General features: G+C 38.1%; 1 protein-coding gene across 3 annotated transcripts in view; it reads left to right on the top strand.

The window, feature by feature from the left end:
* RNF38 (ring finger protein 38) overlaps window positions 1-15,505 on the top strand; it is a 121,983-nt gene that overhangs the window by 71,660 nt on the left and 34,818 nt on the right. Inside the window, exon 2 of one of the 3 annotated variants that reach the window (XM_032212808.1) lies at window positions 3,467-3,537. In XM_032212808.1, coding sequence (XP_032068699.1) covers window positions 3,467-3,537 — 71 coding nt within the window. Of the gene's footprint in view, window positions 1-3,466; window positions 3,538-15,336; window positions 15,386-15,472; window position 15,505 lie in introns of those variants that run through there. The other 2 variants (XM_032212812.1, XM_032212813.1) reach the window with 2 other exon arrangements.

Consider the following 15,505-nt stretch of genomic DNA (forward strand, 5'->3'; position numbering starts at 1 on the left):
AAGGTATAGTTTCCTCAGATGGAAGGTTGTGCTAAGTTCTGTGTTCGCTGACCGAATCAGGGAATGCAGGAAAGGAAGAAAACACAGAATATGCCTTAGATTCAACGGCTTGCAGCCTCAATTCAGAAGTATCAGTCCTTCGTGGGCAAGTTTGGAAAACATGAATGCAGATAACAAATACCATTCATATGAATCAAGATGCCTTAAATGCAGTTGTCCAATCATGAAGCTTCATTTAATGAAATAATTTCAATGAGCTAGGAAACCTAAAGAGAACTCATTTTGTAAGATTTAACTATCAGAGATGACGGCATTACAGGTAGTCCTTGACTTAGAACTATTCATTTCTTGACCGTTCAGAGTTAGAACAATTTGAAAATAGGGACTGATGACCATTTTTCTCACAACCATTGCAGTATGGTCACATGATCAAAATACAGATGCTTGGCAATTGGTTCATATTTATGGTGGTTGCAGTGTCCTGGGGTCATGTGATCACCTTTTGTGACTTTCTGAACAAGCAAAGTCAATGGGGAAGGCAGATTCGCTTGACAACCATGTTAGTTACTATATTGACAATTGCAATGATTCACTTAATAACTGTTGCAAGAAAAGCCGTAAAGTGGGGCAAAACTAATTTTTAAAATGTGTCATTTAGTAACATAAATGTTGGTCTCAATTGTGGTCGTAACTCGAGGACTATACAGCCTAGCCCAGAATAGCATCTTACATGACAAAGAAACTTTTTATACCATATTAACCATTTTAAATAGAAAAATTGTGATATGTATATATAATCCTCAACTTTTAACCACAATTGAGCCCATAATTTCCGTTGCTAAACAAGATATGTCTTAAGTGAATTTTTGCCCATTTTATGACCTTGCGACAGTTAAGCGAATCATTACAGTTGTTAAGTTAGTAACAGAGGTGTTAAGTGAATCTGGCTGTCCCATTGACTTTTATTTGTCAGAAGGTCGCAAAAGGTGATCACATGACCCCAGGAAACTTCAACCTTCATAAATACGAAGTAATTGCCAAGCATCTGAATTTTGATTGTGTGACCATGAGGATGTAGCAATGTTTGTAAGTATGATAAACAGTCGTAAGTCCCTGTTTTCAGTGCCATTGTCACTTTGAACAATTGCTAAACAAATGCTTGTAAATTGAGGACTACCTATGTAAAATATGGAATGTAATCCTCCCAGGGAGGTATAAAGAGTAAATTGAACACTGACCATCTCCATTCACATTAATTTGGATTTCTGTTTCTTAAATTACAACTTAACAATATGGCAGAGAGCCTCAGTGCTTATGAGGATATGGTTGCCCTTAGGTTGAATTGCAATCCAAATGGAACCAGGCCCGTTTATTATTTGGATGGGAAATTGCAGGGAACACCTGGATGTTTGGTCAGGCTGGGAAAGAAAGAAAAAAATATTCCCACAAAAAGGCAGTATTTCCATTGGGGTTGCCAAGAAAACTGCCTTGGTGTGACATGCAATAAGCAGCAGTCGAGCTACACTTGAAGAGAGTTGACTTGGCTCTTAATGGAAGGCCCTGTTTGAAGACAAACACAGTAGAAATCCCAGTTCTTTGCACTTTGGTTTGCTTGAAACAGCTTATTGTGTCCCAGCCAGTATATTTCGAACAGGCATGACAAGAACTTTGTTCCGGTAACTATGGTAAAGCCAGTGAGTGTACTAGAGGGATGACTCAGGCTTCAAATGATGTGAATTGGCTCTGATCCATGAACTAGCAGCATGCAAAGGCCAAGTATTGGGTAGGGCTCAGCATGTTTTGACTGAATGCAGAGTAGCGGCTTCATAACAGAACACTATGTTTCCATACGTCAAGCTAATCAGGAAGGAAAAAGGAGCAGGCACTAAAGTGGGGAAGGAAGTACAAGGGATTGAATTCCGTAGCATATTAAACTGGTAGCAATGCTGTGGAAATTTCTCCAAAATGTTATTTTAGCTTCCTCAGCTAAAAATATCATTTGAAGTACAGAGAAGGAAGGAAGGACAGAGCAGTCTTTTTCAGCATTGAGCACTGCACAGATTGTTTGAAATTAAATTGGTTGAATATGGCAACCAATTGTCAGCCTTGGTTTCAGTGTACTGCTATTTGGAGAAGGCAGCATGCATTCATAATTTATGCTGCCAGTGGAATTCATTCTTTGAATTCAAGCAATCATCGTATTTTAATAACATCTTGGTAGCAAGAAATTTAAAGCGCTAATTCAGAACAACCAATCCGATTCAGAAGTCGACTGCTTATAGCTTTTGTCAGAGGGACACAGTGGCTCAGTGGCTAGGCCACTGAGCTTGTCAATAAGAAAGATTGGCAGTTCAGTGGTTCGAATCCCTAGCACCGCATAATGGAGTGAGCTCCTGTTACTTGTCCCAGCTTCTGCCAACCTAGCATTTTGAAAGCATTGAAAAAATGCAAATAGAAAAATAGGGACCACCTTTGGTGGGAAAGTAACAGCATTCCGTGTGCCTTTGGTGTTTAGTCATGCCAGCCACGTGAACACAGAGTTGCCTTTGGACAGCGCTGGATCTTCAGCTTTGAAATTTAGACGAGCACTGCCCCCTAGAGTCAGGAACAATTAGCACATATGCGTGAGGGGAACCTTTACTTTACCTTTTAGCTTTTGTCAGAACTTTTGGGTTTGATTGTTCTGTAGTGAATATGTACATGTTTTCAAGATATGTAAAAAGATAAATTTGACACTGGTGGCAGTGCAAATAACATAGTAGCTTTTTATAACCTATATTTTAAATTGAGAATTGTGAACAGATTGATTAAATAATTAGATTATTCTGTTCTTTAACAGTCAATGCACAGGGGTGGTGAAATGGGATGGTGGTCCTCCAGATGTTGCTGAATTATATAACTCCAGAAACAACAATTCTGCTGACTGGAGCTGCAATTCAGCAACTAGCTAATAAATGTGTTCAGTATAAATCTTAATGCCACCTTGCGTGGACTTAATTATGTGACACTGTGTATTGCCAATTACTTTTAGAAGCTATCCATCATGTTTTAAAGACACATGTTTAGCTCAGAATAAACCATTATTTACAAATAAATCACCAATTGAAAAAAAATTCAACAGCTTCATTTTGTTAATCCAGTAGCTGTTATGCCTTTGTGAAAAGTATGTTGTATATGATTTTACATAATGTAATTTAGAAATGTCTTAAGATTAGAATACGTAGGAAATTACAGTAGGTATATAGCACAGAATCCTGAGAGAATGACCAATTGGAAATAAGATTGTCATCATATATTTAGATGTATTTAAAGGAGAAGAAATGGCCGAAATGCTTAGCTATGGGGGATTTAGGTCTGGGTTGCTAAGTGACTGCGTTGACAGTGGCAGTTATTTCATTTTCCATTCTAAGTGTGAAAACAACTGAAGAAACTCACAAGGCACATTTTCTGCTTACTCTCTTCGCAGGTGGTATTGGTGCTTCCTTCCAGTGCCAGCTGATCCATCAAGATCACATCTGTACTGATGACAGTGACAAGGTAATTGAAAGTAATGAGAGCTAAATGCAAGTTCTCATTTCACTAGTTTGTTTTTTTTTAATAAATATTTAGCTTAAAATGTTACCGTTGGCTAAGCCAGTTTCTTTGTTCCAGTAAGTATACTGATGCACAGACCACGTCCATGTTTATATTTCGGGACTATATTTCCACACGAACAGTACAGTGCTACTATCTACATACATATAGAATATAAGGGAATAATAAGTTATTTTAACCCCATTTCTTTTACAAATCTTCAATGGCACTCAAGAGCAGGGTTTAATGTTCACATAGAAGGCTTTTAACAATAATTGATTGGATATTTACAATTTCAAAACCATAAAAGGTATTTTATGCAAGGCTAGAAAGTTTGACCTGTATACAGTTGGTCCTTGACTTACAACCACTTGTTTAGTGATCATTCGAAGTTACAATGGCACTGGAAAAAGTGACCTATGATCGTTTTTCACACTTATGACCATTGCAGCATTTGATCCCAAATCAAAATGGTTTACACTTATGACCATTACTGGGTTCCAGGGCATGTGATCACCTTTTGCAACCTTTTAACAAGCAAAAGTCAATCGGGAAGCCAGATTCACTTAACTATGTTACTAACTTAACAACTGCAGTGATTCACTTAACAACTGTGGCAAGAAAGCTCATAAAATGGCGCAAAACTGACTTAAAATGTCTCGCTTAGCAACAGAAAGTTTGGGCTCAATTGTGGTCGTAAGTTGAGGACTGCCTGTATTTGCACTTTTTTTTTCTCCAGGATCAGTGCATGTTAAAAGTTTTTACTGAAATAGTTTTTCAGTACTGTAGTGGTGTCAAAATTGATGAGTGATAGCAAGCCATGTATTTCATTCATTTTGAAGAAGCGAAGACCTTATAAAAATGTGCTTTTAAAAGTGTGTATTAAATACTTAACGAGTTCTCAGAAGCCCTTACAATTGCTGAAATATTTCCCAGTGGTTGGGACTGGAATTTCATTGACCTGTATGGTTCCTTCATCCTTCCTCTGACTAGCACAATTGAAGGAGATTGCCAGAACTGTTCACAGAAATTGGATAAATTAGAGATTTTCTTTCTACAGAATTTCAATGCTAATGTATTGTTTATCACCTTTCTATTGTACTGTACTGTACATTTGAGAAACAATTTCCCCATCTATTCTTTAAACTTAGTTTTGGCTTCTCAACTCAACAATGACAAAAATGATTGGATGTGATACAATAAATGTCATATATTACAGCCTTATAGATAATGTATATATTATAGGTCTATATAGGTTATTGTTAGATCAACAGGGCACCCATGCTGGATAAAAGTGCATTTATTTTAGACTATGTGGAAAGAGGCTAACTTTCAAACATGCTGTTCAAACTATAGAAACATTTGTCATGACTTCCTTATCTTCACAGGAAAGAATAAGCATACTCTTCTGTAACTTAATCGGCCCATCCTAGGAGAAAATGTGTTATTTCTCTTGCTGTTCATTGTGGCTAGAAAATGAAAGAGGGGTGATGTCTGCAGAGTTATTTTGTTCTGCTTTGCTAGTCTACAGTAGAATCTACAGGACAAGAAGCTTCCATTTTAATTTTTGGCCTCTGCCAGGAAGACAGAAGAAGGTGATTTACTTTCTCTCATCTCTTCATAGTACAACAATTTCCTCCTGGTGGGCTAAAGATCCACTAATTGCTCCTCATAAGGAGTGATAAGGAAAGCACAATAACTTTTCCTATAATGGTGGCGCAGTGGTTAAAATGCAGTATTGCAGGCTAATTCTACCGACTGCCAGGAGTTCGATCCTGACTGGCTCAAGGATGACCCAGCCTTCCATCCTTCCAAAGTTGGTAAAATGAGGACCCAGGTTGTTTGGGGGGGGGGGGGGGACGGACGGATGATAGGCTGACTCTGTAAACCACTTAGAGCTATAAAGCACTATAGAGCAGTATATAAGTGCTATTGCTAATAGTATCTGCTGGGGTGGGGTGGGGAGAGACAAGTTTTGATAAATGGCTAGAGCGGTGGCTGTTGCATTTGAGAGCTATGTAGAAACAAGGGCCTCAACTGACAAGTGGCTTTAGAGACTTCTGGTTTGCAATATTCTCTAATAATCTTGGATGCTGCTTTAGCCTTCATCATCTTGATAGTTTTTGGAGTGCTGTGGCTCCTCTCCTGGAGATATATCAGCCCAGCAACACAAACCAAAAGACTATGAGAAGAATGTGATAGTGGCTCGATAGAAGGGGATATGCTCTCAGCAGCCGAAAATAGCAAAATTCTAGCCCTTTCTGTGACATAAATCATGCATGCAGCAAGGCTTATTTCCACAGTTGGAAAGGACTATTTCAACATTGGGTCAGAAACAACAGAATTCAGTTGGTGTTATAGGATGGAGATGTGAGAAAAACTACATCACAAGGACTTGTCCTTAAACAATGGTCAGCAGATACCCTCAGGGAAAATTAGGGGCATGGATGTGCTCTTAGGAAAATTTGCCCCTCCTTCCTACACATATAAATACATGAGATGTCACCCACACAATCATTTTCATGTCTTAAGCCGCCAATTTTTGAAAATATTTTTTGAAAGCAAGGATCTGCTAGGATGTTCTGCTTCCATAAATGTCAGTTTCTCTCCCCCACCCCCCACCCCACTCTCTTGGAAATATACCAATACAAAGGACGTAACTTATGGCAATTATTTCCTTTCCAATTTGAAGGCTCCAGCAATTAGGAAGCAATAGAATATCCTTTTTTTAATGAATTGTGGATGCCTGAAGGACAGTTTTTTGCAGATCCATTTTTTTCCCTTCCATTCAATTGTTTCCAATTTTTGGAGGCTGCTTGAACAAGACTTAGTGATTTTCTTAATAAGGTTTTTCAGAAGTGGTTTGCCATTGCCTCCTTCCTAGGTTTGAGAGAAAGAGACAGGCCAATGTCACCCATCTGGTTTTGTGCCTAAGCAGGATAGAGTTTGTAGTCTCTTGTGTTTATAGCCCAATTCTGTAACTATTACACGAGACTAGCTCTTATAGACTCAAATAGGTAAATATTAATTGAATCTAGGAATATGATTAGAATCCTCCTGAAACATCAAGGGGTGTCTTTTGGATGCTTTATTCCCATGCTGCTTTCCTAGGATTTATAAGTGGCTGTGAATGTCTTAGCTAGCCGCAAAAGAGGAAAGGAGAACCAGAACAAGCATTGGCATGTGCCTAACAAATGTCCACTTAGTATATTGCTACAACTGCTGTTAGCAGCACTAATAGCAAAAGGATGCACAGTAAATGTATTGCTTGTTTTCTGTAAAAGAATGGTGGCAGAATACCAACCCACTTTTCTTTAAAGAAGGTTTTTATAAAATGGTTGGAAAGCACTCCTGAAAGATCAGTTGATATATTATTTAATGGTCTTATCTGTTCTGTGACTTCATCTGTAGTTAATGTTCACCATGCAGTGCTTGAAGAGAGGGTCTTCTGAATAGTAACAACTTTCCTTCCATGAAGAAATGGAGGTAGCCCTTATATTCTCTCACGTTACGTGATGGGCTAACATGCTTGTTAACCCAAGCAATTGTAGGATAGCTCTTGTTTCAGGGCTAAAACACAACCAGACAATTGAGAGTTGTGTAAAGTATTTCTGTGCTGGTATTAATTAAATATTTTTATTGTTGAATAGCTAAAAATTATCCTTTATTGCAGCGGCCCCCAATCTTTTGGGCACCAGGGACCGGTTCCATGGAAAAAGGTTTTTTCACAGACCGGAAGGGGCATGGTTTCGTCTGCTGCCTGCATCCTTGGATGGGGCTTTGCTTGTTTGTGCAGACTGGTTTCTGACATGCTGCAGACCAGTGCTGGTCAACAGATCGGTGTATTGGGGACCCCTGCTTTATTGCTACTATTTTTGATACTACCCTGGCATAGAAATAAAAGTAACTTTTTCGCTCTTTCTTAAAAATATGCTGACGTGCATTACTTTTTCTGTAAGAAAATGCAAGAAAATCTTTTCCCATTAATTCTAATTACACTGTGCTCTTTTTGAATGTTCATGTGTGCGGTGCATAAATTTCTCACACCTAAGTGTAGAAGAACAAGTAACTGTGACAAGACTGCAGAATGAGAAATTAACAAGGGTGACAAACCTTGATGACCTAGTTTTTCAATAGATTTTTATATCATTGAGAAAATAATTTCTTACAAATCCAGGAATATAATACTCTGTAAAACATTCAAAAAGAATGATAAATAAGAAAAACATTTTAATGTTTCTATTTCAGTTAATTGACTTTGTAAACTTCAGAGGTAGCAAGTTATGAAAGAGAGAATAACTGGCTCTTTTCATGTTGTGTTACATGGAAAGTGTCTACATCCATCTGGATAGTAAGCTAGGATTATACAGAGTCCTCATTTATCCTGAATTGTGCTGTTTTCTCTCTGTCTTGCTTTTATTTTTTCAGTTGATGATATTTTTCTTTCTCATGAAACTGAATTTATTAAACAATTATTAATATTTAGTTTGTGCCAAAAGTGTGTTTGATATGATTCTATAAGCACCCATTGTCTCAAAACATTCAGATGTATGAGACCAAAGGTTATTATTTTAATACCCATGTCAGAAGCTTTTGGGAGAATTCCTTGTTTTGAAATTCAAATTTAAGTGATTAAGGTTTTTCAACAGTTTAATACTATTCAACAAAATTAATGAACGATAGTGCTGCTGTCCCTGAACCATGCTCTAGGTATAGAAATTAAGACACCAGGGCACAAACCAGAAGACTGTGTGTTGTGGTCCTATATTAGGCACAAAGGGTGACCTTGGACCAATCCCTCTGTCAGCCCTAGGAAGGAAGCAATGGAAAACCACTTCTAAAATCTTCCCAAGGAAACAGCAGGGACTTGGCCAGGCAGTTGCAGGAGGCAACATTGACTCAAAGGCACCTTCCTACCCAAAAATACTCTCTAGGGTATATTTTCTCAGCCTCAGGTTTTATGGAAGCTTGGGGTCTTGCTTACATCATTCCTGAATCTTGGACTTGCCCAGGAAGGAGTATATATGTCTAAAGATTTTCAGATTACCATCATCATCATCATCATCATTATCATTTTGATTATGTGAACATGAAATAACTTTATTTTGCCACCTAGTTTTTAAGCATTTGAAAGATTTATTCCCTGCATGCTTCTGGGATATGATTTTATAATTACAAATAAGATAAACAAGAAACACAACTGTATTTTATATTTATACGGGGGAATTTTATTTAAATGTGCCTCCTCATTTTACAAAGAGAGAATAAACTAGCTGAGCATTTACAACAAAGAGCTTGAAAAAGATCGCTTATTTCTTTGACCAACTAGTTTTCAGCATTGTATATTTTCACTTTCCTTAAGTGTTTTGACATTTCAATTCAGTGTCAAATTTAACAGTTCCTGCCTCATAAAGTAACTTAGGTCTTGTAAATGAAAAACTCTTATATCTATCTTCTCCCAATTAAATGGATATCTGTGTCAAAGAGACAAGATTTTTTTTGTTAGTAATATTTTCTTGAGATAAGAAGAGAGAGAAAATATTTTTGCAGAAAGTTCTGGAATTAATTGCATATGCTGATAAATTTAACATGTAATTGAAACTAGAGGATTTTTCTTTTTGGTTTGATGGAAAAACAGTTGGGAAAAAAATCTTGGAACTTTATTATTGTGCATGATTACTGCAGCATGTTTATTATATACAGAAAGATGGAAAGACTCCACAATACTTATAATGGAAGAATAGTTGGTGAAAATGATGGAACATTGAATGGCTAAATTGACTTATGTGATCAGAGAAAAGAAAATTTTCACACATAGCTGATTGGAAGCCCTTATAGGTTTTTTGTATGAAACAGAAAATAATGAACTTGTGATTTATGGTTTTGATAATTAGATGAAATGGAGTTTAGAAAGAAGAGAGGTATGTTGTAATCATAGAGTAAGAGATAAACATAACTCTTGTAAGGGAAAATTGGAAGCCACTTCTTTATATCTTTTTCTGTTTTTTAACTGTTTTTCCTTTCTTCTACTTTTAGCTTCTCTTTGATTTTGATTTTTCTTTTCTTATTTTATATTATTTTGAATTTTCTTTTAAGAATTAATTAAAATATTTTACAATTAATGTCATACATGTAGAAGAGGTGGTGATGTATTGAAAACCTAACAGCTGTGATTGGATCCCATGGCAAACTGAATCCCTAAACACTGACTGGAAAATTCTAAAATAATAATGTGTGGTTTTCTGAATGCGCTTGGAAATTTTCTCTACAACTCTTGAAAACAATGTTCTGCCTCATCTGAGATTATAGAGACAGCTCAGGCTATCCAAAGGCCCTCTGCTCTTTTACGGAGTTATGTCAGACCTTTAGTTTACTAGGGAGTTGAGAGCAGTGAAGCAGATGGGATGATAGTTGGTGTACAAATAAATGGAAGAACTGTTGACATAGATCAGATCAGGAATAAACAGGAAAAAAAAACAGAATAACAGAGTTGGAAGTGACCTTGGAGGTCTTCTAGCCCAACCCCCTGCTTAGGCAGGAAATCCTACACCAGTATGGCGAACTGGGCGAAAATGAACTTCTGGTTTCTGGCGCACACATGCACCCCAGCCAGCAAGTCTTCCGGTTACTGCTGCGCATGTTCATGCGCCAATCAGCTGGCCAGTGGCATGCTCATGCCAGAAAACGGAAGACCAGCTCTTCCTGTTTCTGGCACTGCCACATGCACAAATGCCATCTGATCATCACATGCGCACCAGAAAGCTGGAAGAGGAACGGGCGACGATGTGCATGCCACTTCGGGCATGCATGCCATAGGTTCGCCGTCACGGCCCTACACCATAGATGGAGATCAGTTTGAAATACTACTTTTTAGCCACAGAAACAACAAAGAATGTTTCTGTTACATCAGCATAGAACAAGCTTCCAGTCTCCCACAATTCCATCCTATTTAGCACCTTCATGAAACCATTACATAGGGGAGCCATGCTGATGGCATGCAATACTATCGCTGTTTGAAATCCACCCAGCAAATCAGTACCTTAAGTGTTGTCTTCTTAATAATGGGCTAGATGAGGAAGAACAAAATGAGATTACAGTAAATCCAGCCAGCATTGATGCACTATCCCTTTTGCTAATAAAGTCCCCAGTGAATTAGGTGCTTATCATAGTAATTACAAAAGTACAAAAAATATCCCTCCCCCCCCCCCCAAATTTCCATTTCATGGAGCAAGAATTTAAGTTGGCCAGCCATTAGTTGGTAAAGCACTGATAAGGACTTCTCCTGCAAGGAAAGCACTTACTTAGATGTCATTTCTATGTACATCTTTGCACAAATATGTGCACTCTTATCAGTTAAAAACCCAGTATTTGAAAGAATGTTTAATAATATTAAACTTGCTGAATGATTATTTCTGAATAAATTGATTGGATTGAATAAAAAGTGATTAAAATATTTCTTATATAATCATACATAAGTGTGCCAGGTTGGAGTTCAGTTGAGGGGAAGTTATTGGTTTTTTAAAAAAATACTGTCAAACTCCAGTAATAATTACTCTAAAACCAGCTTCTAGTCTTTACCCAGCACATTCTAACCATCATTACTACTTGTTTCTACCTGAACTAATATAGCTGCTTCTGGTTCCTATGGTGACTGGCAGCAGCACTAGATAATAGCATGTTCTATTACAACTGCATATATAAAACAGGCTGCTACCCTGGTATTTTTGGCTTGTACTGTGTGGTAATACTGGATAGATATACCTTGTATACTGGATACAAAGTGCTGTTTAGTGCTGTTGGAAGATTCGCTTTGCTAGGAGACATTTTTTTATGTTGTATGCTTCAGCGGTTACATAAAATACCCTGGGTTTTAGCCTTAAAATAACTGCTAATCCACTCTTGGATTACTTTATGTACCAACTCTAGTACTGTAGAAACATTTTTTTCTGACAGTCTACTTCATCAAATGAATCATTGGGAGAAAAACATTTATGCACATACATAAAATGCTCATGTGCAGGATGTCTTATGATCCTTAAGATAATTTAGATAAAGTAAGTGACTTACTGGATGTCTCTGATATTTGCAATGTTTGAATGCTGTCTTTGCTACGTACTAGCTATCTAAAATGTCACTGTTATAAGATGAAGTGAGGGGAACCTGTAGCCAGACTGATCTTTTTATCTTCAGCAGTATTGCCATTTCATATTATCTTGTTCCTGTACAAATCTTACCCATGATTTAAAATTACACCAGTGGTCCAAAGGCAATAAAAAGTTTTCAGATTTTTTAATGAACACAATATGACAGCATTGTTTGTTTGTTCGTTTGTTTATTCGTTTGTTTATGCTAAACAGTACCCCAATTTTATGGATCAGCTTAAGTAGTGATCTTAAATTCTGCTTGTACTGATTCTGTCTTGCTACTAATTATCAGTTTTTTAAATTCTACAGTCCATACACTTATTGTATTAGGCTATTAATGAATAAAACTGAATCTGACAAAAGCTAAAGGGAGTTTTACCCTTTCCCACTAGTTCTTCCATATTCTGCTCCAACATTCTTATACATTGCTATCATTTTTTTCTCTTCAAGGGCAGGACTCTCCTGAAGAGAGATTGCTAGGGCAGCCCTGTATCCTGCTCTTCATGTGTGGTGTATTTCCCCACCATAGCTAGTACTCTCCGCTACCTGAATTAAACTTTTTATATAAAACATAAAACCCAAACAGCAACTAAAAGCAGATAAACACAAACACACACACAGAGTTTACATTAATTTGAAAAGTGCAAAGCTGTAATGATATATTGTCTAGCTAGCCATATCATTTTTGGATACTAATTGCAAAAGGCAAAAGGATAATTTTGGGATAGAAAGGACTATTAGTAATCATATAGCCCTGTATTAACTATACATTGATCATTCACTTAAAGAAGCTTATCGGATGCCTTGTCATTAGGAGCAGCAGTTTTTACACTTTTATAGAATACATTTAAATTAGCAGGTCACCTATATTCACACAACCGGCTAAGCTGTGGTTACCATAGACATGATTCACTGAACTCTATGAGCCACATAACACACTAAATTTCAGATTAGCCAATAATACTATGGTCTGACATGCTGTGGAAACTCAGCCATCATCACTCTTGAAATGTTTTTATTTCTAAATACTTGGTGCAGAACAGGGGTGTCAAACTCACGTTGTCACGGCAGCATCACATGATGTATCAGGACTTTTTTCCCCTTTGCTAAACCAGGAATGGCGTGGCCAGTGCGTGACACATCCGGCCTATAGGGTGGGACTTTAACAGCCCTGGTGTAGAAGATCCATGCCTAACATTTGAGGTTTTGGTAAATAGAATTAAATTGAATTCTCTATTGACCAAGTGTTATTGGACACACAAGGAATTTGTCTTTGGTGCATATGCTCTCAGTGAACATAAAAAGACAAGATACATTTGTCAAGAATCATAAGGTAAAATACTTAATGATAGTCATATGGTACAAATAAGCAATCAGGAAACAATATCAATATAAATCATAAGGATACAAGCAACAAAGTTACAGTCATGCAGTCATAAATGGGAGGAGATGGATGATGGGAATGATGAGAAAACTAATAGTAATAGTAATGCAGCCTTAGTGAATAGTTTGACAGTGTGGAAGGAATTATTTATTTAGCAGAGTGATGTGTTTGGGGAAAAAATGTTCTTGTGTCTAGTTGTCTTGGTGTGCAGTGCTCTGTAGCATTGTTTTGAGGGTAGGAGTTGAAACAATTTATGTCCAGGATGCAAGGGGTCTGTAAATATTTTCATGACCCTCTTTTTGACTCGTGCAGTGTACAGGTCCTCAGTAGAAGGCAGGTTGGCAGTAATTGTTTTTTTCTGCAGTTCTAATTATCCTCTAAATAAGCTTTGATTATATAAAGTGAGTGCATGGAAAGAGGTGAAACAGGATTGGAATACTTTCTTCTCTCCCCCCCCCCCAAAAAAAAATCATTAGCTTTGACATAATTATTTTTGTTATCAGTTCTGCTTGAGACATTCAATATCCTTTTTCATGAATTGTTTGTATCAGCCTCTTCCCCCAAATAGAGTATAAGGAAAAGGGAAATGAGATTGCTACATTAGCTTGCTATACTAATCTGAGTTGCAGAGTATTAATAATTTAGCACAATTCTATTTATTGGTCATTTTGTTCACAAATATTAAATCAGTCAGTAAGTTTTTAACTGTAAATTTCTAACTGTAATCAGATGTGCACTGATATATGCTGATAATAGCTTGGCTTTATTAATGTCACAAAGCACTGATTTGACCAAATCCCTCTCCGGGTTCAGTGAAACTCGGCGAAGGTGCGAAAGTACAGGCAGTCCTTGATAAATACAGAGTTCATTTAGTGACCGTTGAAAATTATGACATTGAAAAAGTGATGACTATTTTTCACTTATGACCGTTGCAGTATTCCCATGGTCACAAGATCAAAATTCAGATGCTTGGCAACTGATTTATATTTATGACGGTTGCAGTGTCCGGGGGTCATGTGATCATCTTTTGCAACAAGCATTCAATGAGGAAGCCAGATTCACTTAACAAGCTTGTTACTAACTTAATAACTGCAGTGATTCACTTAAAATGGGGCAAAATTCATTTAACAAATGTTTTACTTAGCAACATAAATTTTGGATTCAATTGTGGATGTAAGTCCAGGACTATTTGTATTGCAGGTGAGTTACTACTCTCATTAGAGTCCTGAGAAAGATTTATTGAACTGACAGCATGAGTCGTTCCCCCCCCTCTTATTTCTTATGTAGAAGTCAAGCTCAAATAATTAGTAGATTTGAAATAATTATTTGCATTGAAGCTGTCAAAAATTATACTGCCGTATGTGGTCAGACACACAGATTTAGAAGAGAGGAGTGACTTTGGTAAAGGAATTTGCTATCTGCGTCTGCCTTCTCCCCCTTTTGTGACTTGAAATTCATCCTTCCCACCCCTTTTTTTGGGGTGTGAAAGGGCCTGGCTAGGTGGCTCAATGGCTAAAACGCTTAGTTTGTTGATCAAAAAGTTCAGTGGTTCCAATCCCTAGTATAGGTCTCCTGCATGAGCAGGAGGTTGGACTAGATGACCCTTCCAACTGTTAGGGTTTTTTTCCATCCCAGCTTCCGATGATTTTAGAAAGTGATTGCATACTAAGGGGTAAAGGAGGTTTCTGATGCCTTTTGTCTCCCAAGCCCCTTCCTCCCACATGCGGTTGCCCTGATCTGTTTGCTTGCTTGATTGCTTGGAGGCGTTTTAAAAGAGGTGCACATATTCTGATTTTGTTATTGTTGTAATTCCAACCAATATCCTCTCCCTTCAGCTCCTGAAGCAGAGACTCTTCAAAAGGATGATTGATGCCCCATTTATATCTTCGACCCAAAAGCCAGACATCTCTTCACCAGTCAGTATTGGAAGCGGGGGAAATGAAAGAAGCGTAGCCACAAATTGAAACTTAAAAAAAAAAAAAACCTAGATTCGACTCCGCCTTCTTAAAGGAGAAATGCGTCGGAGGGAGGGGCCACTCGGTAGTCACGTGCACGGCCGCCGCCAGCGAGTCATCCCTAAAGCAGCAGCCCCTCCAGCGCGTGCAGGCTGTTAGGTCTCCGTCACCGTGCTGACGTAAAGAAGACATCCTCTGGTGGGCTCCGCGTAACTGAGCTAAAACAAAGGAAGGGCTCCTCTGGTTGCTTGGCGGGGGGAGGGGGCGGAGAGGAGGCGGAGCCGGAGGGCTCGCAGGCGATCGAGGCTTTGGCTTGGCAACGGCGATTGGTAAGCAAGGAAGTCAATAGGTGTGACGTCACTGTTCCTCTGCTGGCTGAGTGGGTAAGGTGGAAGGCTTCCTTAGGGAGGGGGGCGGGACCAGAGCATCATGGAGAGCGGCGGAGGTGG

This window comes from Thamnophis elegans, chromosome 3 (assembly GCF_009769535.1).
Source record: "Thamnophis elegans isolate rThaEle1 chromosome 3, rThaEle1.pri, whole genome shotgun sequence".
Classification (NCBI taxonomy): Eukaryota; Metazoa; Chordata; class Lepidosauria; order Squamata; family Colubridae; genus Thamnophis; species Thamnophis elegans.